We start from the raw sequence: 2,240 nt of genomic DNA on the forward strand, positions 1-2,240 counted from the left end.
TTCAGCATAAGAAGAGATAAACGTTGAGGCTCTGTAGAGATGAAGGGAAAGGCATTCCAGGGCAGAGGAACAGCAAGAAGCAAAGGCAGGAGGCTAGAAAGTCCAAGGAGTATAGACAATATGAAACAGTGGTAGTCAGTTAGCGGGGGGGAGGCGATAAGGCCACTAGGAGGCGCCAGGAGCACATACCACAAAGTTAGGGGCCAGAAATTAATACTTGGGTTCAGTTATCAACCTTTATTTTTTAAGATTTGTCCAATATTGCAAAATAAAATACAAAATCAATCAAAATTATAATAGTATTTTCTAAAAATAGATGTCCATTTGAGGCATAGAGTCCTCTTCAGTAAACTCTTTCTGAAGACTTAGGTTTCACCTACAACTCGTCTCAAATTCCTTGGAGCCAAGACTCTTTCACTGGCTACAGAAGCCTAAGTGAACTTCTTTCTCCTTAAAGTAGTGGCCAAAAGAACCCCGTAAAAAGCAAATATGCCTTTCAGCATAGACTTTTACCCACCCAAATCTGTAGTTTTTCAGAGTGTCATATACAACCTGTAGAAGGTTGGGCAAAGAGGTAAAGGCGAGAGAAAGGTCCGGGAGTGGCCCGACTGTGGGAGTGGCCCGACTGCATTCCCCAGGAGGGCCGGGGGCAGGCAGGGGCAACTTCCTCCTGGCTCCACCTCTTCAGTCTCAGGCTAGTCACACATTCTAAGCAGAGGTGTTCACACTCGGAAAAGCATCACCAAGGCAGCTTTTCAGTAGTAACCAAGGCACACCTTGTCCATGGCCAATTTTATTCTGTAAGAGACAGGAAGAAGTTCATGAGCCGTGTCAATGTGGAAGAAATGATAAACATAATCCAACACGGAACAGGTAGTAGTCTACGTCAGTCACCCCAACAATTATTACTGAAAATGCAGCTCTTCTGACTTCACTGGCAGATGTCTCTAGAACAAAGGTGGAGGTAGGAGACATCAACACTTTCAATGCCCTTCAAAGGCTGACTCACCTGTCAACTGGATAAAGCTTTTCACAAAGGTTGACCAGCACGTACAAATGTCTCAAAGCATACTCGTACTGGAAGAAAACATTCAAACAAAGAGACGGAATCACACATCGTCCTTTCACCACACCGACAACTCTTCATTCTTTACCTAGGAACACTCTACTTCTGCAGTTACAGAAGTAAAGCATCTGGGCCGGGGTTCTTGACCATTTTTGGGTCCTGGATCCCCTCCCCACCTTTTGATAATCTGGTGATGTGTATGAACTGTCATTCACGAAGAATGCACACATGCAAGGGTTTGCACACAACTGCAGGCGGGTGGAAGCCCGCCCAATGCCTCTCAGTCCTAGGTCTTAGTGACGGACAACTCCTGATGGCCCTGCCCACTCTATCACCCAGGACCTCCCTTGGGAGTCAGGCTTTTGGTTCTGTGAGCCTCATTCTGGAAGGGGCACACTGATGAGGGAAATGGATGGTACGTGAATGCCAAACTGGATCAGAGCAGGCAAGACTGAAGTGACTTAACTTGAAAAGAACGCCAGGGGAACCTGAGAGCCTTCATGAGGAGGGAAGAGACTCATCTGGGTAGCTCCACGGCAAGGAGCCCCTGGGTGGTGCTCGTCTGCTAACCGCAAGGCCTTGGAAGAAAGGCCTGGTGATCTGCTTCTGAAAAATCAGCTACTGAAAACCCTCTGGAGCACAGTTCTACTCTGACACACATGGGGTCGCCATGAGTCAGAGGCAACTCCAAGGCAACTGGTTTTTTTTCCAGAGGGCAAATTAAAAAAAAAACAAAAACCTGAGGGTAAAGTACAGCAGGTAGAGGTCTGTCAACCTCATATAAGGAAAGAGCTTTACTTAATAAATGAATCAATAAATAAAGTTTAGAGCTTCCTAGTAATAGCGGGCTACCGTATTTTTAAGCAAATAACTGGCGCCTTCTGGGTTTGTTTGCAGGCCTACCCCTACCCCTACCCCCCCATGAAGCATTTTAGCAAGCATTCTATGCTAATTTTTCTTCACAGCAGCATGTAAAAACAAAACTGGCTTAGCAGGGGGCCTAAGAAAATATCTGGGGTGGGGGTGGGGGATAGGATGTGGTCGGCAAGCAAACACAGAAGGTATGTGTTATTTGCATAAAAGTATAGTACCTCCAGAGGGCCCGGTTCTCCACCCTTGGAATTTTGCCAGCATGACTAGGATGCTCACAGCTTAGCCCAGCAGAACTGTCTGC

General features: G+C 46.5%; 1 protein-coding gene across 1 annotated transcript in view; it reads right to left on the reverse strand.

Annotated features, from left to right (window-relative positions):
- Positions 1 to 8: 8 nt before the first annotated feature.
- The window catches only part of LGMN (legumain), a 50,181-nt gene continuing 47,949 nt past the window's right edge, over positions 9 to 2,240 (reverse strand). The window contains exons 9-10 of the mRNA XM_023731749.1: positions 1,010 to 1,077; positions 9 to 798 (exon numbers count right to left, since the gene is read on the reverse strand). Coding sequence (XP_023587517.1) covers positions 756 to 798; positions 1,010 to 1,077 — 111 coding nt within the window. The 3' untranslated portion in view covers positions 9 to 755. The remainder of the gene's footprint in view (positions 799 to 1,009; positions 1,078 to 2,240) is intronic.

Source organism: Trichechus manatus, unplaced genomic scaffold, assembly GCF_000243295.1.
Source record: "Trichechus manatus latirostris isolate Lorelei unplaced genomic scaffold, TriManLat1.0 scaffold00045, whole genome shotgun sequence".
Classification (NCBI taxonomy): domain Eukaryota; kingdom Metazoa; phylum Chordata; class Mammalia; order Sirenia; family Trichechidae; genus Trichechus; species Trichechus manatus.